Below are 21,756 nucleotides of genomic sequence, written 5' to 3' on the forward strand. Positions count from 1 at the left end.
ATAAGTAGCTGACAAAGCACTATTTGGAGATGTTGTCTGTTGCTACAAAGTACTTAATTATATTGCTGACTATTGCTGGTCAATCCATCTCTTTACTGCAGACAACCATTTGCTAAATGTTCCTGTAATATGGCTTCTGTTTGTCCTCTGAATTTGTGTACATTGTTAACTACAAAAAAATTCAAAACTTAAAAATACTATTAAAAATGTCAAATCAAACTAAAGGTGGAATTTTCCCATCTTCTCAAGTGGCATGAGCAATGGAAAGAATTTTGGGAGAATATGCAAAGAGTGGAAATAAAAATCTGATTCACAAAATTGAGAAATAAATGTCCATTTTTCCCCTTAACATTTCAATGGTTTGAGGGGAGTCTCACTGGTAAGCAGTGAGCACCTTATTTCCACACATTTGCATGTCATTATTAGTTAATCTCACATGATTTGTATGAAGTTTGCGATTCTCTCAGGTATTGACGAGAAATGAGGTAGTGCCAATTCCTGAAATAGAAGTCAGTGTTGTTACCTGGAGGATGCAGCTCACCACTTGCTTCTTTGGTCCTTCCCTCATCATCTCCTCAGGGCAGTTACATGAATGAAATAGTGATGAGTATAGGAGGTACAGTCAGTAAGTTTGCAGATAACGAGGTGTAAAGTTTATGATGTCAGGACAAACAGACAAGCTAGTCAGTGGCAAATGGAACCTAATGCATCACTTCACACTTTTCAGGATTTTGAGACATCTAACAAGGTGAGGGATTACATATTAATTGGTAGGACTCTAGGAAGTATAAAATTCAGAGAAACCTTGATGCACATGCCCATAGATCCTCAAAATCAATGTGAGCTCCTTTTTTAAGACATAGAAACATAGAAAACAGAAGCAAGAGTAGGTCAGTCTGACCTTTTGAGCCTGCTCCACCATTCAATATAATCATGGCTGATCATACAACCCCCCCATTCTGACGTTTTCCCATACCCTTCAATCCCTTTAGCCTGAGGAACTATATCTAACTCCTTCTTGAAAACATTCAATGTTTTGGCCTCAACTGCTTTCTGTGGTAGTGAATTCTACAGGCTGCCACTCTCTGGGTGAAGACATTACTCCTTGTCTCAGTCCTAAAAGCCCTTATCATTAAGCTATGAACCCTGATCTGGACTCCCCCCATCATCAGGAGCATCCTTCCATATCTAACCTGTCTAGTTCTGTTAGAATTTTGTAGGTTTCTATGAGAGATCCCTCATTCTTCTAAACTTCAGTGAATATGATCCTAACCAATCCAGTCACAGGCAGTCAGAGGTAGAATGAACCTTTACCTCCAGAGAAGTGTACACTTGAGAATGATCAAGTGGTGTCACATGCAAGGTGGCCATAAGTGTGGAACAGAAGTGGAGGCAGTGAGCTATTGAAAGACATTCACATTAACTTTGGACTTGGCGATCTCCTCACTAAAGTGCTAAGACCTGGCTGTACTTATCATCACTCAAGGGTTGGTGGATGCCAGAAGTCAATTGCAATACTGATTCTCTGAAATGAGCAGTACTCACCACTACAGTTTCTGTAATCCTTGGAGTGCATAAAGAGGCTGTTTAGCTCTGACATTGTAGCTCGTAACATGGCCCTATAGCTAAAATGACAATCAGGCATGCGATGGTTTAGGGTGCATGTATATTTACAATGAAGTACGTCACCTGTGCCATCTATGCCCCCTCAGCGCAGTTTTATTTTAAAGACTATGCCCTCCCACGATGTCTTGGTGCAGTACCGGGATCTGCAGTCAGGATAGGAGTGGAGTCTGCTCTCTAGTAAGGCCTGCTTGCCTGGAAGGTTTGGGCATAAGATGCACGGGCCTTTCATGTTCAGATGTTCAGAGAATGTGCCGCACAGAGGCAGGCTCAGCCTCTCCAGCTGCAACTTCCATGTGGAGATCACAAGCAGTGGGGAGGTAGGGGGCCTAGCATCCCTGGGCCGTTTCATCCTTCACCACCTGTGGATAAGTGCCAGTGATGTATTCACCAGAATGCACTCCCACATCTAATCTAGAAACAGAACATACCGAGGTCGGACTCTCAGGAGAAATCCTTGCTGCTACATCTTTGGGAAATGTATAGTTTCTCCCTCTAAGGTGGAGCAGGCATGCTAGCTGATTGGGGTGAAGGCAGTGTGGGTGCTGCTGGTAGATGCTTGAGGGGCCATTAGTTTTGCAACAGTGATGAAGTTGAGCATCTTTCAAATGTGTTCACAATGGTGATGAGAGTGCAGAACAAAGATTAGTTGGTAGTCTACACCTGGAGGTCTCAGATCTCCACGTGATGCTTTCAATTCTCTCCAGCCAGTTTGGGGATCTTCTCCTGGTAGCAGGGTGAGGACACAAATGCTGTCCACCATATTAAATCCATCTTCACTATCTCCACCGTGTTGCGTGACATTTCTTCCCGCAATGAGACAGCAGGATGAACTGAGTGGGATGGAAATGGCTTGAAGGGCTGTTAGTGATGATGCAGGGACAGGTTTGATTTTGCTGAGCTGCTCCCAGTCATGGATAGGAAGCACAGAGGTCAGGGAGAGTTATTACGTTTTGAAGATGAGTTGGGTGAGAGACATTGAGTGAAGATGCTACACACGGTAGTGAGAGTGGTAGACCATTAGTCTCAATGGAAGATGTATGAATGGAGTTAAAAATCACACAACACCAGGTTATAGACCAACAGGTTTAATTGGAAGCACACTAGCTTTCAGAGTGTCACTCCTTCATCAGGTGGTAGTGGAGGGCTCAATCCTAACACACAGAATTTATACCATCTTTGTACACCCCAGCCCAACACCGGCATCTCCAAATGTATGAATGGAGTTAGTGAGTGAGTGTGGGAGTGCAGAAGGTCATTGACTTTCTTTCAACATTCCTGAGTGTTTCTTATTGCCAGGATACTGGCTGGATATCTCTGTCCGTGCTGGCAGCACCTACTGCCGCACCTTCCTTTGGCAGTCCAAAAGCGTTGCCCTCCTTCTCCACTGCTCCAATTAGCTCCCCTGTTTGTTGAAGCAGGGTGCCGACTTCACTTTCTTAGTTGGGTCCCTCTGTGATGATAGTTGAGGAGCAGAGCTCAGGATTTGCAATAAGGAAAGCTGCCATGAGGCATAGTGGAAAATTCTCCATGCAACTCCCTGTAAATGACACCTAGCCCAAAAAAATAGCAAAATTCAGACCTACATTTTACACCTTCTATGCTCACTTAAGTTCAGCAACATAGATCTATTCAGTCTATTAATTGTAGTTGCCTTCCTATATGTGTATTCCAGCCCTGTATCTACATTTCTCATCATTCACAAAGCCTGCCTCTGGTCTATTAAGATCCCTTCCTCCTGATCAATCCTTTTCTATCGGGGAAAATAACAACAGATAACTCTGATCTCATTCTTAAGTGTAATGACTGCAGAAAGTTCATCCCTTTTTTCTGAAAAGCTAAATGCAATCCTCATTGGCAGCATGTGAGAGAGAGCCATTTCACTGATTCAACAAAAATGGAACCTACTTACATTGGGATTCAATTTATTAGCCATGATGAACATTCAGAAGACAATGAATTGAATGTCATGCATTTTTATTAAGCATATCCAAAATTTGTTCTGGTTTGGAGCAAAATAATTTTTCTAAACTCAATTTTGACAATTTCAATTCCAAAAAGAGATTCATAACTCACTCTTTCTTTATGTCTGAGTTGGAATCGTTCTCCTTATTTTCTCAAAGTCAAATGTCAAAACAAATTGTATTTCATGAATTTGTGTCATTTGCATTTTTAGGGAATATTTTCACAATACCATCCTACCTACTGCGCCATTTTGATTTCAGGCTTACATTGTTACGAGATATAGCTAATTTGGTGGCGCAATAGAGCTAGTTATCTACTGTAGGCTGGTGCTTCCTGAGAATCTGTTTTGAATTTCCCAATTCCATGCTATTTTGGAGCCTCTCAGCCAGCAGAGAGGAAATAAAATTTTACATTATTGCTCTGATGTAAGCTAAATTCTAATCCAGGTCCCCAATTCACTGAAATATTCTTGTGATTCACTGTGTCAATGTGCTTCCTATATGCATGCAATGTTTTAGTTTATATTGTAATTTTAAATTTCTGTAAATATCAGAAGCGTATTTATGTCGGAATGATAGGGCTGTTCCATAAATGTATGCAAATTTAAACAAAATAGATGCAACTTGTATCTGGTACTCCATGAAAGTGTAACTAACATTTATTCTACACACCTGAAGTTGAGAATATTAATTGATTTGCTTATGTGCTTTCAGATGCAGATCTTCTGCTTTGAGTCAAATCTTTTTAAAAGTTTTGAGGAGGCGTTGCAAGGACAAGGCAGTCTCAAAGCTCTCTCTGTCTTATTTGAGGTGTGTAAACTATTTGAGTACAGAAATTGATCCTTCCTTTGGAAAGCTGTAAATATGTAAAAGGTTAATATTTTCCGTTGTCTTCAGACCAGCCCCACATTTCAATTTTTTTTTCAAATCTGTAATTAGGTGCAAGAACTTAAAATTTAAAAATGTGTACTTGCTTTCCCATTGCGAGCACAGATCAGATAACAAACTGGGGGAAAATTTTCTAATTTCTCTTTGAGAGTATAGCTTCTTACTAAAAACGAATTCATAAAATATGACTACTTTTTCCTTGTCCAAGAAGAGGAATGTTTGTGCTTGGGCATTAATTCCTAACATTTGCAAAAGCTTCACACCCTATCTTGGAGCTGATAATTGCTACTTTTGTCTCTTATAACATTCCATATTTTGAGAAGCAATACTCTAATTCTATTGTCACATGTGCTAGAGCATTCTTTGTCAGGATTTCAACACTATTCAATTCCCTACCTCTACAATTGGCACACTTCTCAAACACAAGATCATTAATTGATGATTTGCTTCCTTGCCCTTTTGTTTTGAAGTTTTCTATCATGCACTTTAGAGCTTCCTCAGTTGGAAACACACAATGAAAGAACATACTTTTATTTGGAGAAACTGAAATACCCATTGAATCAAAATAGAGGCAGATGTCATAAAATGGTCCAAGCCTGTATTTACCTGCTCCCTGTATGATGTATATGTTTTTTCTGCAAAGCACTGAAAATTGTCTATGGGCAAACAACTCAAACACAAAAGCCCCTTGAGGAGTGCCCAATGGCAAGACACAGCACATCAACAAGGTGCCAGCCCTAGGTCACTGGTCAGAGCAATTTGAAACACTTTGCATTGCCAAGTGCACAGTGCATGAAACTGCCATCCACCAACAGACCACAGCTTATCTAAGAACAACTGGATGAGAGCCTGACTCTGGAGGGAACCATTCACCCCGCGACTCCCTCGTCACCGCATCAACTTCAACACCACACCTGATACCTTTCCCTGCAACCGCAAGAGGTATAACACCTGCCCCCACCTCCCCACTCACCTCCGTTTCAGACCCCAAGCAATCCTTCCAGATCAGACAGAGATTCACCTGCACTTCATCTAACCTGATCTACTGTATCTTGTGCTCCCGAAGTGGTCTCGTCTATATCGGGGAGGCCAAATGCAGACTTAGGGACCAGTTCGCAGAACATCTGCACTCTGCACACATCAACCAACCTGACCTTCTGGATGCCATCCATTTTAATTGCCCCTCCCACTCCACTGGGCGGCATGTCCATCCTTGGCTTCTCCACTGTCAGAGTGAGGCCAAATGCAAACTGGAGGAACAGCACTTGATGTTTCACCTGGGGAGCATACAGCCCAATGGCCTCAATATTTATTTCACCAGCTTCAAAATCCCTCCACCTCCAGCCCTCCACCTCCCTCTAGCCTCCCTGACCTAACCAGTCCATCTTCCTACTTACCTTTCTGTTCCACCCTTCCCACTGACCAATCACAATAGCCTCCTACCTGCATCCACCTATCACCATCCCACCTAGCCCACAAACTCCAACACCCCCCCAACCACCCACCCCATTTACTTCTGGGCTCCCCTCCCCCTCCCAGTCCTGACAAAGGATTTCAGCCTGAAGCGTTGACTTTCCTGTTCTTCGGATGCTGTCTGATCTGCTGTTCTTTTCCACCTTCACATCTATTGACTTAGGAAGAAAGTGTGACTGCTTTTGATTAGGTAACCAGAATAATGCCTTAGGATCGAAGGAATTTCTTCTGAAGCCTCCATCTGTGCCCCCCCCCCCCCTACCCTACAAACCAAGTTCATGAGCTTTTCATGGCTTTTTGAGATTGGGGCAGGATTCCACAGACCCTGTGCAATGCTGTTATCATCACTTCATACAAAAAGAAAGGAGAAAAGTCAGGTTACTCGACTTATTGTGGGATCACCTTCCTTTTTATTGCTGATAAGATTCTGACTTAGAATACCTCTGAACAAGCTTGTCTCTGCTTTTGCAAAATAAATCCTCCAAGAGAGCCTTTGAGGTTTCAGAGTTAACAGAGCCATCACAGACATGTATTTGTCTGGGTATACATACCAAGAAAAATGTTGGAAGATTAGATTACATTACAGTGTGGAAACAGGCCCTTCGGCCCAACAAGTCCGCACCGACCCGCCGAAGCACAACCCACCCATACCCCTACATTTACCCCTTACCTAACACTACGGGCAATTTAGCATGGCCAATTCACCTGACCTGCACATCTTTGGACTGTGGGAGGAAACCGGAGCACCCGGAGGAAACCCACGCAGACACGGGGAGAACGTACAAACTCCAAACAGTCAGTCGCCTGAGGCGGGAATTGAACCCGGGTCTCTGGCGCTGTGAGGCAGCAGTGCTAACCACTGTGCCACTGTGCCGCCCACAAAGCCAATGGCTCAACGTCACCTTTCTCGATCTCATCAAGTCATTTGACACAGTGAGCAGAGGTGGCCTTTGGGAAATGCTAAAACACATTGAAGTCCACCAGCTTCATTACCATGGTGAAGCAACTTCTTGCAGACATCAACACCCTCCAGATTGCGGCTAATTTAGTTAAATCACAATGTTACAGTTTACCAAAGTGTGTTTAAACAGCTGCTGCTGAGTTAACCTCTGAGTATTTTTTGCTATTTTTGTATTTTTGTTTTCATCTCTCTATTCTTGACACTTTTCCACAAGGTTCCTGTCACTGCATGATTTAGTATGCCTGTAGAACTGGAACAACGGGTTTCTCACATGCGCTTTCCTTTATTTTTGAAGGAATAAGCGGGTAAAAATGGACCAATGCCAAAACCCATACTGCACCAGAATGAGATTGCACCTACTTGCTGTTTCCGTCTATTCCACATTTATAAGCAGGGGCATTCCTGACTGCCAACGTTTTGCTGAAACTGCCTACATGGAATATAGGTCATTGGACAACCACCTAATGAAATGCGCTGTCTGGTGACATTTACAATCTGTCACACAGACAGGACCTTGAGGCTGGCATTTTCAGTAATAGGCAGAGTCCTCTCTCACCTCCATGTAATGATGTCCTGGAGAGAATTCCTGGAGTTAAAGGCAGACTCCCCTTCTAACCAACACTGCTTGCTGTGTGGCCTCCATTTTTCAATTTTTTTAAAGATCTACGTCAAATTCCTAATTGTCACTCTGTCACACACAGCTCACCACAGCTTGTAATCTTTTCCCATTGTTCAAGTGAAAGATCAATTTATCTAGGTTATTGTAAATATTTCCATGTCAAAATACATGGAGATTTCAGTGTGTTTTCATAAAGTTTTGATTCCTGCTGAGATTTTTTATTACATATAAAGTAAGATGTTTGATTATTTGCAACATATTACAAATAATAATTTGTGAGTAGAAGAGGTACTGTCAGAAGAGTAATTGTTTTCTTACAGTACACTTGCATGATTTTTACACTTGATTTGTTAACAGTGCATTCTTTAAACAAACCAACAAACAGTATGTCAGGAAGGCACTTTTAACATACATCATATCTAAACTTAATCGCCAATGTGCTATTAATGTGGGGTATGTTGAAGCAAACAACTGTTACGACATGGGGTAAACTCTCCTGCTTATTTAAACCAGTAACACAGAAAAGATTTATCCCGTGCGGTCATCTGCGAAAATTCAAGCAATCAAAAACTATTTACAGTAAAAATTAACAACTTTATTTCTTTAAGTATAACAGAGAATAATTAACTAACAACCATTTACAACTCCTTCCTCTAACCTATCTCTTACCTTCCCCTCTATAACACTAATCTGATAAAACCCCGAATTAAGATTGACAAAACAAAACTTCTTATCTCAAAATCAGGCAGCTTCAGTTTTCTCTGTATTCCTGTCTTCTTTCCTTCTTCTTTGGGATTCTGCTTCATAGGTTACTGATCAATAAAGGTACCTTTAAGAGAGCTTTTTTTGGGCAGTCTCTACATGCTGGTGGCTTGGCAGTTCTCCTCCCAACTGTTCAATTTTCTCCGGTCTTATACCCCCAAAGCATCAGATTGTGTCATTGGCTTTTAAGATTGTCAATATACTAAATTCAAATTGGATTGGAGTTTGGTATTTGGGGTGGGGGGTGGGGGTGGCGGGGTAAAATTTAAACTGATTGGTCCAATTCAAATCTGTTTTGTCATTTCCAGGCAACCAGCTACCCCAGTAGCTGGAGCACATGTTGCATTGTGTTTTATTGAGAACACTTGGTGCTGTCACTGCTAGCTTTTAACTCTCTTAACGGTACAGTTCACCCACATCTTCATAACACAACCAATTTTAAAACTGTCTCAATTTTACAGATTGGTCCAGAAGATAATATGGATTATGAAAGTGTCATACGTGGTGTGGAAGCAGTTAGCCGTTATGGTAAGTTCAGTAGATAAATAGTCAAGGAGGGAACCACTCCAGTGTATCTAGATTGAAAGAAATGAAAAGGCTTCAGAATTCAAACTGAGCAAAGTGAGTTATTTATTGTTATTATGTAGGATTCTGAAATAATATTAAGTAACAGGAAAATAGATTTTAGTTATATAAATTGTGCAAATGTTAACTAACATTTCTTAAAGATGAAAAATATACTGGAAATAAAAATCTAGTGAATCAGCATTTGCAAAAAATGATTTGGATACTATAAATCCAAACAGGCACTCTGGGATTGTAGCTGACAGTGGCCAATAGCCTTATCTCTGTTGGAATTGGCAGGATTAATTAGAGTCACTCTTCACGCAGTAGTCTGGCAGACACATCCATGACATCTCAACTATTCCATTTGTATAAGGAGATTAATATTTTAAAATAAGTGCATTTTTTTCTTCAAGTTTAGAAAAATATTTTTGCACTTCTTGTGCATTTTATTTTATTGTTGATCTATGGGCTCAGTAAGTTAGCACTGCTGCAGGGACTCAGATTTGATTCTATCTTTGGGCGACTGTCTGTGTGGAGTTTGCAAATTCGCCCCATTTCCGCTTGGGCAACTCAGGATGCTCTGGTTTCCTCCCACAGTCCAAAGATGTGCAGGTTAGGTGGATTGACCATGCTAAATTGCCCATAGTGTCCAGGGATGTGTAGGTTAGGTTAACTGGCCCATTGGGAATGCAGGTTTACAGGTATGGTGGGGGGGGGGGGGGGGGGGGGGGAGTAGTGAGTCTGGGTGGGATGCTCTTTGGAGGTTTAATGTGGACTTGATGGGCCGAATGGCCTGCTTCCACACTGTAGGGATTCTATTCTATGATTCGATAATTCTTTTTTCAGCGGGAAATATTTGCCTACATTTTTAGACATTACAGGAAACCCTCTCACAGACACAAATCTCCTGAACTCCAAGAATGCCTTTGGGGAGCTTTAACCTGCATGCAGCCCAAGGCAATTTTATACTGTAAATTTAACACAATAATTAACTTTCTCATTTCTGATTTCTAAAATGCTATGCCACAAATTAATGAATATAATGGATGTATAAATTCATACTGTGGGATAATGAATTTTAAACTTTGAGCGCACCTGAAATTCCTCTTTCTGTTATTACAGGGTAGCCATTCATTCAGTTTGTTTTAACTACTTTCAAAATAATAAGGATTGGTGAGCACATTGAGTACTTGCGCTTGCTAAACCAAATCCAGTGAAGGGATAGTTGTGGAATAAGCAATTGAATCGACTTGTAATTTCAGAAATAGGACTCACTTGGTTGCCACTTTATAAAACTGTGCAAGTAATTGTGTGATGTGGATGCTGGTGGATCCATTGGAGTTAAAAAAATTGGGAGAGATATTTGTAAAAAAAGACTGCTTCAAGCTTGCAAAAATTACCATTTAATTCAAAGCTACCCCTTGGATTCTTTGATAATTCTACTATATGAACAGCTACTTGTATAGTATGCTAGCGTTAATATTGACATTTGGTAGTTAAAGAAGTGATTATTTTCTACATAATGAATCTTCATTCAAGATTTTTCATTGTTTTAGGAAAACAGGCAATGGTGGAACCATTCATTTTACTGAACCTTCTTCCAAACTCCACGGATAAATATTATAGTTATAATGGCTCCCTTACTACACCTCCCTGTACAGAAACTGTCCAATGGATTGTGTTTAAAGAAACTGTTCCCATTTCTGAAATTCAGGTAAATTCCACTACTTTACAGTGTTTAAGTTGTGCAGTAGTTTGTAAATTGTGTAGCTTAATGCAAAGTAGAAAAGTCACAGGATGTAACAGAAATATTATCAATTTTACAAGAGTCAGCAATAACTGCAGTGCTGTGCTCCCTATTCCCAATCCACAAGGTACCATTTTGAGCCAATTCCAGAAGACTGTGTGGTACATAATCTTCTGCAGAATAATTGCTGAGTGAGCACAGTGTGCAGCCCCAGAACTGTTTAAATTTTCACAATCTGGGACAATTTCATTTTTTAAAAGGAACATTGCATGCATGTATGTGTGTGTGTGTATATATTGTAATTCTCAGAGTAAGTATGTATGGAGCCTCACTCGATTTTCCTGTTGGGTCTCAATATCCCTTCATTGTGCTGTCCTTGAAATGTTGTCAGAACACTAGATATCTCCAAGCTATATTTCCATTTCAGGAATTATGCTGCATGGTAGAAGGAAGTATCAGAAAATCTTCAGCTCCAGTCCATGATCCTTCCCTTCCCCCTACCACCATCTCTACCTCCATTCCTTACCTTAGAGTCATAGAGTCATAGAGATGTACAGCATGGAAACAGACCCTTTGGTCCAACCCGTCCATGCCGACCAGATATCCCGACCCAATCTAGTCCCACCTGCCAGCACCCGGCCCATATCCCTCCAAACCCTTCCTATTCATATACCCATCCAAATGCCTTTTAAATGTTGCATTTGTACCAGCCTCCACCACTTCCTCTGGCAGCTCATTCCATACACATACCACCCTCTGCGTGAAAAAGTTGCCCCTTAGGTCTCTTTTATATCTTTCCCCTCTCACCCTAAACCTATGCCCTCTAGTTCTGGACTCCTCAACCCCAGGGAAAAGACTTTGTCTATTTATCCTATCCATGCCCCTCATAATTTTGTAAACCTCTATAACGTCTCCCCTCAGCCTCCGATGCTCCAGGGAAAACAGCCCCAGCCTGTTCAGCCTCTCCCTTACCTATTAAATTATATTTAATTGGTGGCCACTTACGAATCTTTGGTGCATGGTTTTCAAATATGCATGTACGTTCGGCATCAAGAGAACGGAAGCAGACAATCCCAAAAATCAGAAATATATTGAATTAGCTACAGGTTTAAAAATATAAATAAATAAAACTTTCCAGTAATCAGAAACACTTTCTTTTTCTGTGAACAAATTAGCACTTGTTATTTGTGGGCCCAATTTTCACTACTTGCCAGAGAAACAGGAGTCAGGCCTGTTCCAAATTCTGAAACCCAAGCTCTCCCCTAAATCCTATTTCTGTAATATATTTGTCTCCAAGAGAAGTGGACGGGGAGGAATTGAGTTTTGGAGGCTGAAATGTAATGAGGGGTGGGGAGGTGGAAGAGGGGGCGATGCAGATCGGTCTGGTTAGAAAGCTTCCCTCAGTTCTTGGGGTCAGCAGCCCAGAACTCAATATTTTCTTTTCCCCCACAGACATAAGACAAGAAATAAGAGCAGGAGTGAACCATAAATTCTGTTGAGCCTGTCCGTTACTTAATATAATTCTCAACGATTTCACATTTCAACAGAACTTCTATGCCCTCTCCTGATAATCCTTGAATCTTTTTGAGATGGAAAATTGTCTTTCAGCATCTGAAAATAGTTGCTGACTAAAAAGCATTCACAACCTGTTCCAAAGAATCACAGCCATTTGGGTAAAAACGTTTTCCTTGTCCCAGTCCTCAATAAACACGGTGCCTGAGTGTTCTAGATTCCCAACCAGTGGAAGCAACCCTCCAGTGTCTACCCTGTCAAGGTCTTTCAGACTATTATGTACTTCAGTGATGGTACCTCTCATTCTAAACTCCATTGAATATATGCGCCATATAGCTTTTCTGTATAGGAAATCTTTTCATCGCTGGCACCAGTCTAATTAGCCTTCATTATACTGACTTCAATACAAGTAAAGCCTTCCTTAAATATGGTGATGAAAACTGCACACAGTATTCCAGGTGTAGTCTCAAAGGCCTGTACAATTGTAGCAAGACTTCTTTGTTCCTCAACTCTAATCCCCCTGTGATAATCGCCAACTTGCCTTTGGCATTCTTATTACTTGTTGAATGTTAGCTCTGAATGCTACCATTTACAAAATTCATGCCTCATAAAAATAGTCTACTTCTCTATTTTCATGATCAAAATGAATAAACTTCCTCACATCATGCTCCAACCAATTCTCTGTTGCCTGTTCACTTAAAATGCCCATATCTCCTGCTAATCTCCATGTCTTCCTTATAACTTACTTTTCCACTTCGCTTTGTATTGTCAGCAAGCCTAGAATATGATGTGATTCTTTGTCTAAATCATCATTATAGATTTAGAAAATTAAATTTACTATAGATCACATAATGGTGACACCCCCACCCAAAACCTCAAAAAGGTACATCCTGTGTTGCAGCTTCCTGCCCCATAAAAATGTAATGTAAGAATAGAACAGTAATGAGGAGGCACAGTGAATTTGACAATTGACAAAAGCTTGAAGCTTTGTCTTTCCTAATCCCATTCTTCACTTCATTATGAAATGTGATTGACAGTCTTAAGAGGTTATTAAAGAGTTATCTGTCTTGGAATTGGTAAGTGATTAAGTGTTCTAATTGTTTGAATCTCTCCTGCATTTAATGTTTTAAATATTTTATATAAATTAATTATCTTGTGCATTAGAGTTTTCTAGCACTGTTTGAATGGTAGCCCTATTAGATTGTTAGAAGTTTATATTTAATGTCAATTTTAAAATATGGATATTGGGTCAGTGGCTGTGGAGGATCCATGAGAGACATGGAGTGGCATGCCAGCATTACATCCTGGTGTACCCAAATGATACCTTCTTTATTTTAATCACACCTGAAAGCAGCATGACCTAGCAGACCTGCTGAATTGTGGTGAGCTCTGTGCTGAAGGGAAAGCCACAAGTTGCAGAGAGAGAGAGGTGACTTGTGGTAAATTTAACCTGAGGGCCGACATGCCTTGGGTAAGGGGCAACTTTGAAAGGAGGGACCTTCTGCGGTGTTCTCAGTTCATTTGGGAATGGAACTCATTAGTCTGCATCACAAAATAGCCACCCAGCCAAACAAGCTAACTGACCCATCCACAACAGTTCCCAGACAACGATGAAAAATAGAGATTAGCTCACACATGCTCAAATCATGAACAAGACCTGGAGACATGAAAAATTAATGTAAATGCTCATTAACAATCCATTCCTGTTGATTTTTCATTATTCATTCATGAGATGTGGGTATCACTGGCTGGGCCATCATTTATTGCCTGTTTGTAGTTGCCCTTGGGAAGACGGTGGTGAGCTGCCTTCTTGACTTGCTGCAGCCCACATTCTGTAGGTTAATCCACAATGCCCTTAGGGAGGGAGTTCCAGGATTTTAACCCAGTGACAGTGAAGGAATGGTGATATATTTCCAAGTGAGGATGGTGAGTGGTTTGGAGGGGAACTTGAAGGTGATGGTGTACCCATGTATTTACTGCCCTTGCCCTTCTAGATGGAAGTGGTTGTGTGTTTGGAGGATGCTGTCTGAGGATCTTTGGTGAACTTCTGCAGTGCATCTTGTAGATAGTACACACTGCTGCTATAGAGCGTCGTAGTGGAGAGGGTGGATGTTTGTGGGTGTAGCGCTAATCAAGCGGGCTACTTTGTCCGAGATCGTGTCAAGTTTCTTGTGTAGTTGGAGCTGCACTCACCCAGGCAAGTGAGGTGTATTTCACCACACTCCTGACTCATGCCTTGAGATAGTGGACAGGCTTTGGGAAGGCAGAAGGTAAATTACTCACTGCAGTAGCCTCTTACTGGCTCTTGTAGCCACTGTATTTATATAGTTTCTGCTCAATGGTATTCCTCAGAATGTTGATTGCAGGGGTATCAGTGATGGTACCACCATTGAATGTCAAAGGACGGTGGTTAGATTGTCTTTTATTGGAGATGGTTTCATTGCCTGGCATTGTATAGCGTGTAATATATTACTTGCCACTTGTCAGCCTAAGCCTGTATATTGTTGCAATAAGCATGGACTGCTTCAGCATCTGAGGAGTCGTGAATGATGCTAAACATTTTGCAATCACTGGTGAACATGTGACCTTATAATGGAGGGAAGTTCATTGATGAGCATCTTTCAGTAATAAGCTACCAATTGTCTTAGAGAACTTTCAGTAACAGATATGCCTTTGTTTGAAATTATCTGTGGTTTTGACAACATGGAGTAAATTAATTGTCATTATACAAGTTATATCTGTATTCCAAAGGGATTTTGAATTTGTTGTCTGATTTGAGCATTCTACTGTCTGTAATTTTATCTTTAGTTTCATAACAATTTCTCAAATAAATAAATGTATTTTCAAATTCGCAGATCTCAGTGATTCTCTGTGTAATGAACCTACAGTAGCAAAAATTGCAATGACTTAAAAACAATTAACAAAATATACTGGAAATTTCACCTCACAAATCCTTAATGTGTGTGTGTTTTAATGGGCTTCTCCTAATATCTTAACCAGGCAATAACCTATTCATCCAAAACAAATCTATTAAATAAGCAGCATTATCCTCTGAAATGTATTTTAATTAAATTTTAAGTTGATGCCATACAGGACTGAAGGTCTCATTCAATTTCCAGTTCCCATTTCAGTGGGTCCTACAACGACTTGACTGCCCATGGGCCAAGGAGGTGAAATTAGTCAACATTTCCTGATTTTAATTCACGTTCAATTGCCCCAGTAGAAAACTCACAAGTGAGGATCAGTTTGGGCTTTTTTAAAATTTAAATGATCTTACCTTTCTCTCTTGTTATGAAGAAGCTGCCATTTGACAGCTCTGTGAATAAATCTGTCCTTGCGTTGAAAAGGTTTTTGAAACACTTGTGCTTTGATCCAGCTGGAGGTATTCTGTGAGGTGCTGACCATGCAACAGTCTGGCTATGTAATGTTGATCGATTACCTTCAGAACAACTACAGGGAGCAGCAGTACCAATTCGTTGGGCAAGTTTTCTCCTCCTACTCAGGCACAGAAGAGGTTCATGAACCAGGTAGGTTCAAAACAGTTTGCCATTATAAATCTCTAAATTTTGCATTGGATCTTTTGTGATCGATTTTTTGCAGAAGTTGAAGAAATAATGTGTGTTTACATAACACCTACCATGACTTCAGGTAATCCAAAACACTTTAAAGGTTGTCATGTGGGAATCGGTAATGAAACTGCAGCTTGTTTGAAACAAAATTGTTGACCATCAGGCATGAACTATAATTTTAACTGCACTATAGGCTCAATAAATCTTGTGCAGCAGTTAACGGCTTTCAACTTGATTGAAAGGAAAGGAAGAAATTGCAACTATGTAGTGTCTCTTATCTACTGGAGTAACAGCACAGATTTTTTTGCCCATGTGCTCTGTATCATTCATGACTACTCAAACACTAAGTCAGTCCAGGTCCACATGCAGCAAGCCCTGGACAACATCCAGTCCTGGGCTGATAAGTGGTAAGTACCATACATGCCACAGAAATACCAGACAATGACTAGCGCCAACAACAAAATTGTAACATTTCTCATTGATGTCAATGGCATAATCACAACTTAATCCCATACTTTCAACATTCTGAAGATGACCATTGACCGAGAACTGAACTGGACCAGTATATAAATACTAGGTCTACAAAAGCAGATCAGAGGCTGGGAATCCTTTGGTGAGCAAATCACCTCCTTGCTTCCCCAAGCTTGTCCACCATCTACCCGATGCAGTTCAGGAGTGTGATGGAAGACTCCCCAATTGCCTGGATGGGTGCAACTCCAGCAACATACTCATTAAGAACATAGAATCCTGCTTGATTGACACCCCATTCACCATTTTCAACCTTCACTATCTTCCCCACTGATGTATTATCAAGCAGTGCATCCCATTTAGAAGAAGTATTGCAGTAACTTATCAAGGTTCCTTCAGCACCTTCATGGCATCTGCTATCTAGAAGGACAAGACTAACAGGTCCATGGGAACCCCACCACCTGCAAATTCACTTCTGAGCCACACGCCATCCTGACTGTCACTATTCATTTACTGTCACTTGGTCAAAGTCCTGGAACTCCCTCTCTAACAGCACTGTGGGTGCACTTTCACCCTAAGGACTGCAATAATTCAAGAAGACAGTTCATCACTAGCTTCTCAGGGGCAATTAGGAATGCAACATCCACATCCTCTGAAAAAATAATTGAGTAAAAAACTCCTTGGAATGGGTTATGATTTCAAATGCTTCAGATTCAGAAGGGAGAGAGTTGTGGTAGACAATTTTATTCAATCACTATAGGCACTAAGAGATGAGATACCACAATACAGCATAAAGTACATTGGTACACAGGGCTGATGGTATGATCTCAGTTGTTCTGTGTAAAGATACTGACCTGACACACTACACACACTTGCATCTCAATGAGCTGGTCTTGCTCATATTGTAAGGTCAATTCATTTGAACAGTTTAATGGTGTTTTCGAACTGAGTATCTGTGGGAATGTCACATGCGTCGGGGGATGTTATGATCAGTACTATGTAATACCTCAGTATTCAGGAATATTGACGTATACACAACGTGAAGTTCAAATAAAAAGCAAGTTGCACCTGGCTTGTTCATGCCTAATAAATATGAATTGCAAACACAGAATCTTGAAGGATGGTATTTTTGGCATCCGAAAAATACAGAAATTATTAAATTGCAGTGCAATATTCTGAGACTAGAGTAAGGATAAATTCACTTAAAAATATGAAAACGGGGTTTAAGTTATACCAAAGTGCAGTTAACCTGATTATAACATAATCGAGGATGGCAGAATGGATCTCTAGTATTAAATGAGAGAGAAGAGAATAGTTTCCTTCAACTCAGAATTGGTTAGACTTGGCCCTTCTTTACTGGTTTTTCCTTCCAACAATTTTTTAATATTCTATTCTAAGCTCTAATAATCTGTGATACCTTTTTCTTTGTCAATCACTGTCATCTACTTTGGCTTCATTCCATTCCTAATCTTTCTACAGCTTAATACTCCCTCCCAGTTTTCATAAAACCCCTAAGATATGGAAACATGCCATTTGACCCAACAAGTCAACACTGACTCTGTGAAGATCACCTCACCCAGACTCACCCCTGTCCTATCCCTGCAACCCTGCATTTCCCTTGGCTAATCCACCTAACCTACTCATCCCTGGACAATATGGGTAATTTAACATTGCCAATCCACATGACCTGCACATCTTTGTACTGTGGGAGAAAACCGGAGTACCTGAATGAAATCCATGCAGACATGGGGAAAATATGCAAACTGAATGCAGGTAGTCGTCCGAGGCTGAAACTAAACCTGGGTCCCTGGTGCTCAGTTCTGCCCATGTCTGCCTCATTCGGTCTGAACTTTCCCATCCACCCCTAGGTTCACCCTAATGCACAAACTTTAGCCCATGTATAACCTTTTTTCATGAAAATATATTGAATGTAATTTAAAATGAAAAAAATGTTCTTAAGCCTTCAAGCGCCCCCTTGTGTTAAGAAATAGATAAATGTCAGTAAAGCTGCAATGTAATTATTGTCACTCTGGAGTAAGGAGGGAACAGTACAAATAATCAATTGGGAAGACACAAAGTGGCGAGCCCATCTCTTTCCCGACTCCCCCAGTGAATCACAGACATGGAAGGTGGAGAAACTCCTGCCACTCATTCTCCTGTGTCCCTCCAGTGATGTTCTGCGTTTGAGGCTGCAGTTCCAGGAGTGCCCATCACTCCGGGTGGCATTGCTGTGGCTGAAGAGCTGCTGGCCCTCTGATTGGTCGGTACTACTCGGAAATGGGATCCTGGTGGAGACAGCCCAGGGAATCCTGACCACAGGCGGCAAACAGAAAGTTAGCTTCATTGAGCTCCCCTGAAATGGCCACACCAGCTTCCCAGCTACTGAACGGGGCCACTGACATAGACATGAAGCTCAACCCGAAATGTTGCTCAAATTTACTGTGAGCAGTTGTGTTGTAGAACAAAACAAAGAACAATGAAAATTTACAGCCCGGGAACAGGCCCTTCGGCCCTCCAAGCCTGAGCCGATCCAAATCTACTGTCTAAACATATCTCCCAATTCCTAAGCATCTGTATGCCTCTGCTCTCCACCTACTCATGCATCTGTCCAGATTCATCTTAAATGAATCTACCGTGCCTGCCTCAGAGGATCCTGAGGCAGAGAGTCAGCTCTGCCAAACAGCGATAACACTGTGGCTTTGGTGGCCGAAGAGATAAGAGCAACATTTGCTCTAGTTTTCCATGCCATTGCACTCATGGTCTGTGCATTGGAAGCAGTGGAGTATACGTTGACACATTGACATGAGTGGCACATGGCTGAGCAGCTCAGAGGGAACGTTGGGTGAGCATTTTAAATTTTAAGGGATGATTTTGCTTAAAACCTAGGATTACACTCCTGCAACTTAGCATTCTGATTAAAGCTAGTGTTTTAAATCCATTATCTCCAGTGGGGACAAGCAGAGTCAGGTGTGTGAGGGAGCACTGTCCTGAGATGCTTGGCTGAGTTTCAAATATTGTGGCAGTAGCACGACAGGGAAGTTGTGAGTTGATCAGCTTTTGAACAAAAACTGTTTGGGATTGTTTTTCAACCTCAGTAATGTTGAAAGACATAAATTTCTGAATGAGCACTGGGAAAGAAAGCATTCACAGACGCAGGAGAGCAGGATTTGCCAGTAAGGGAAATAATTTTCGATTTTCTACTAAGCTACGGTTTACAGTTAACCGGAGAAGAAACTTAGATAAATTTTCTACATGGCTTAAGTTTAGGTTAAGAGTAATTTAGTTTAAGATATGGCAGGGGAGCTCGGTCCCTTGTGTTGAGAAGTCTTAAATGCTCCTGGCAGTCTGGCTACATCTGTAGGAGTGGTTGGAGCAGTTTGAGAACTGGATTTTGAAGTTTAAGTGTTGGCTGGCATTGCTACTATATGCAGTTGCAAGGTGGAGTGATAGGAATATCATGTTTATAGAACTGGTCACCCCACAGTTCAAGGAATAGCCATCAGCAAAGGAGTGGGAGGCCACCAGTCAGAATACAAGGCAGGCAGGTTGTCAGGAAACCTCTGGAGAACATCTCACTCAAGAAAGGTTTTCTGTGATTTTAAATGACAGTTCCTCTGGGAGAGTGTAGCCAAAGTCCAGGAGAACAAGGTGGGGGAAGCGAAAGAGAGAGAGGATTAGTGGGCAGAGACCTAATAGCAAGAGTTACCAGCAGATGTTTCTACTGCCATAGATGTAACTCCAGGATGGTGTGCTGCCTGTCTGAGGCCAGGAGCAAGGATATCAAGACCGCAAAGACCGTTCCCTCCGTGACTACCTGGTCAGGTCCATGTCCCCCAACAACCCACCTCCCCTCCTGTCACTTTTGCCCGCCACCGCAGGAATTGCAATACCTGTGCCCCCCAATGTCCCCCCAACACCACACCCCCCCCAACCCCACAACCTCCTACCTCACTTCCATCCAAGGCCCCAGAGGAGCCTTCCACATTCATCAAAGTTTCATCTGCACACCCACCAATATCAGTAATTGTATCTGTTGCTCCCGATGCAATCTCCTCTACATTGGGGAGACTGGACACTTTCTCGCAGAGTGATTTAGGGAACATCTCTGGGACACCCGCACCAATCAACCCCACCGCCCCGTGGCCAAACATTTCAACTCCCCCTCCCACTCTGCCGAGGACATGCAGGTCCCTGACCTTCCTCCACTCCATCACCACCCAACATCTGGAGGAAGAACACCTCATCTTCCACCTCGGAACACTTCAACCCCAGGGCATCAATGTGGACTTCACCAGTTTCCTCATTTCCCCTCCCCCCTACCTTACCCCAGTTCCAACCTTCCAGCTCAGCATCGTCCTCATGACCTATCCTACCTGCCAATCTTCCTTCCCATCCACCCGCTCCACCCTCTTCTCCTACCTATCACCTCCATCCCCACCTCCATCCACCTATTGTACTCTTAGCTACCTTCTCCCCAGCCCCACCCCACCTCCCATTTATCTCTCAACCCTGGAGGTTCCCTGCCTCATTCCTGATGAAGGGCTTTTGCCCAAAACGTTGATCTTCCTGCTCCTCGGATGCTGCCTGACCTGCTGTGCTTTTCCAGCACCACTCTGATCTAAACTCTGATCTCCAGCATCTGCAGTCTTCACTTTCACTCAAGGATATCACGGATTAGCTGCAGAGCTTTGAAAAGGGTGGCACAGTCAGAGGTCATGGTTCACATTGGTGTCAACAACAAGGCTAAAAAGAGGAATGAATTTCTGCAACAAGAACTTAGGGAGCTAGGTAGCAGATTGAAAAGCAGGATTACCTGCTTTTTGTAATTGCTGAGTTATTCCTGGTGCCACATGCTGCTGAGTATCAAAAAAAGGCAGAAAGAACAGATGAGTTCATAGTCAATGAGTTAGTACAGGAAGGCAGGTTTTAGATTCTGGTGAAGTTAGGATTTGTACAAGTTTGGATTATACCTGAACCAAAACAGGATCACATCCTTTTTTGGGAAGGGATGGGCGGGAGTGCAGAGGGGGGATTGGTTTGCTAAAACGGTTGTGGGAATTTGAACTAATTTGGCAGGGGGATGGAGTATGGGGTGAAGATACAACTGGGAGTAACACCCAGACAAATATAAAAGAAACGAAACAAGTCAGTCTGAAAGGCAGAGCAAATATAGCCAAGTTAAGGCATAAGGCCACATGGCAAGGTTGGATAGCATTCGTTTTACTCCAAAGAAATCTTGTGAGTAAGCAGATGGGTTGAAAGATAAGATATCATTGCCATTATATAGACATCTTTAAGAGATGGGCCGGACTAGCTGCTCAATATTCAGGCAATGCAAGGAGAGGAGGAGGTGGTATCACAGCATTGATCAAGGAATCAATAACTGCAGTGAAGAGGAATGATATCTCAAATGATTCCTCGAATTAGGTCATTTGGAAGGATGTAAAACCAAAAAAATGTCAGTGACATTGTTAGGGTTGTACTAAAGACCCTCAACCAGTTGGGGAGAGGTAGAATGTAGGCAAATCTCAGAGAAGTGTAAAAATAATCGGGTAAGAATAGTAGTGGAATTTCAACCTCCCCAATATTAACTGGGATAATGT

At 41.8% G+C, this 21,756-nt stretch overlaps 1 protein-coding gene across 3 annotated transcripts in view; it reads left to right on the forward strand.

Moving 5' to 3' along the window:
- Positions 1–21,756, forward strand: part of LOC122559541 (receptor-type tyrosine-protein phosphatase zeta) — a 265,364-nt gene that overhangs the window by 151,041 nt on the left and 92,567 nt on the right. For all 3 annotated transcript variants that reach the window (XM_043709180.2, XM_043709179.2, XM_087997408.1), the window contains exons 5-8: positions 4,302–4,397; positions 8,752–8,818; positions 10,414–10,571; positions 15,493–15,643. In XM_043709180.2, the coding sequence (XP_043565115.2) occupies positions 4,302–4,397; positions 8,752–8,818; positions 10,414–10,571; positions 15,493–15,643 (472 nt within the window). The remainder of the gene's footprint in view (positions 1–4,301; positions 4,398–8,751; positions 8,819–10,413; positions 10,572–15,492; positions 15,644–21,756) is intronic.

This window comes from Chiloscyllium plagiosum, unplaced genomic scaffold (genome assembly GCF_037043375.1).
Source record: "Chiloscyllium plagiosum isolate Xiang-an unplaced genomic scaffold, Cpla_swu_hap1 HiC_scaffold_19, whole genome shotgun sequence".
Lineage (NCBI taxonomy): Eukaryota > Metazoa > Chordata > Chondrichthyes > Orectolobiformes > Hemiscylliidae > Chiloscyllium > Chiloscyllium plagiosum.